The 1,429-nt window shown below is 40.7% G+C and overlaps 1 protein-coding gene across 1 annotated transcript; it reads left to right on the plus strand.

Moving 5' to 3' along the window:
• Positions 1-381: 381 nt before the first annotated feature.
• Positions 382-1,094, plus strand: LOC121774281. Its single transcript, XM_042171182.1, has 2 exons — positions 382-643; positions 700-1,094. The coding sequence occupies exons 1-2, from the start codon at positions 382-384 to the stop codon at positions 1,092-1,094; spliced, it is 657 nt and encodes a 218-aa protein (XP_042027116.1).
• Positions 1,095-1,429: the final 335 nt, after the last annotated feature.

The following is a 1,429-nucleotide window of genomic DNA, read 5'->3' on the forward strand; positions in this document are numbered from 1 at the left end:
TAGTGGGAGCTTTAGTCCTAGGAAATTGCAGAGTTCAGAAGATTAAATTGACTTGTGAGATAACTGTAGAATTTTGTTTGTGACGTACGACCTTCCCTAGAAGGAGTATCAATACGGAAATGAAATTCTTGGGGTGAATATTCAATGGTACAAGCTTAGGCAACGTTTGGCGGCTATGCCACCTTAGTGGTCTCTGGATTATTCGTCGATGTTGTGACCAGAATTTAGTTAAATATGAATATTTTACTTGACCTCCCTAGAGGCGTACTTAATTCTATTTAACTGTTGTGAGAGTCTAAACTATTTTAATGGTTTTTACTCTTTAGAATTTTAGTTTGTAACAATAAGATATTCTTTTTCTCAGCTAAATCCAAAATCAAGATGTCATTCAATCCTCTTTCCGCTATTCTTAAAGAACACAAACTCGAAGGTCATAACTATATCGCATGGAAACAAAACTTGGATATCGTTCTCACTGCCGAAGAATACAAATATGTGCTCACTACTGAATGTCCACCCGTGTCTGCTGAAAATGCTTCTGCAGCAGCGAAAGAAACATACAGGAAGTGGTGTAAATCCAATGAGATGGCGAAGAGCAACATGTTGGCTTCTATGTCAACAGTACTTCAACATCAGCATCAAGGCATGTACACTGCTACTGAGATTATGAACAATCTTAATAACTTTTTTGGTACTCAGAATCTAGCGCTAAGTCTGTAGCCTTTTGGAGCATCATGACTAAGGTTATGAAGGAGGGCACATCTGTGAGAGACAATGTCATCGAGATGATGAGCCACATCAATCAAATTGAGGATTTGGGAGGGACCATTGATCCCGAGTCTCAAGTAACTATAATCCTTCAGAGTTTGCTAGCTAGCTATCGGCAGTTGAAGCTCAATTTTGAGATGAACAAGAGGGCTTACACCCTAGCTGAACTGTCGACTGAGTTGCAATCAGCAGAGGATGTTATGGTCCAGGCAAAGGCCGCTATTATGAGTTCTTGGCCGTCTTCCTCAAGCTCTAAGCCAGGTAAGGGGAAGAAGAAAGCCCAGAATGTTGTAGTACCTAAGATAGCTAAGGGCAAAAAGAAATGAGTGAACAAGAACAAGAAGCAAAGCGGCAAGTGCTTCAAATGCGGCGAAAAGGGGGCATTGGAAGCCTGATTGTCCTAAAAAGGCTAATGGCTAAGGTCATGTTTAGCAGTTGTATCTACTCAGCAATGGGTGGTTGATACTAGAGCTACTGATCATGTTTGCTTTGATCCTGATATTATGCAGGTAACAAGGCAGTTGAATGAAGTCGAGATCAAAATCCAGCTGGGCGATGCTACGAGAGTGGCAGCCGTTGCAGTGGGAGACGTTTATTACGTTTTTCTAGTGATAGAGTTTTAGTGTTGAATAATGTTTTGTTGATACCTTCGTTTAGAAGA

Source organism: Salvia splendens, chromosome 17 (genome assembly GCF_004379255.2).
Source record: "Salvia splendens isolate huo1 chromosome 17, SspV2, whole genome shotgun sequence".
NCBI lineage: Eukaryota > Viridiplantae > Streptophyta > Magnoliopsida > Lamiales > Lamiaceae > Salvia > Salvia splendens.

Excerpts from the sequence above, each read along its gene's own strand:
- LOC121774281 (XM_042171182.1), top strand. The coding sequence starts at position 382 with ATGTCATTCAATCCTCTTTCCGCTATTCTTAAAGAACACAAACTCGAA. Across the intron at positions 644-699 it reads ACTTCAACATCAGCATCAAG|AATCTAGCGCTAAGTCTGTA; the intron begins GCATGTACACTG and ends TTTGGTACTCAG.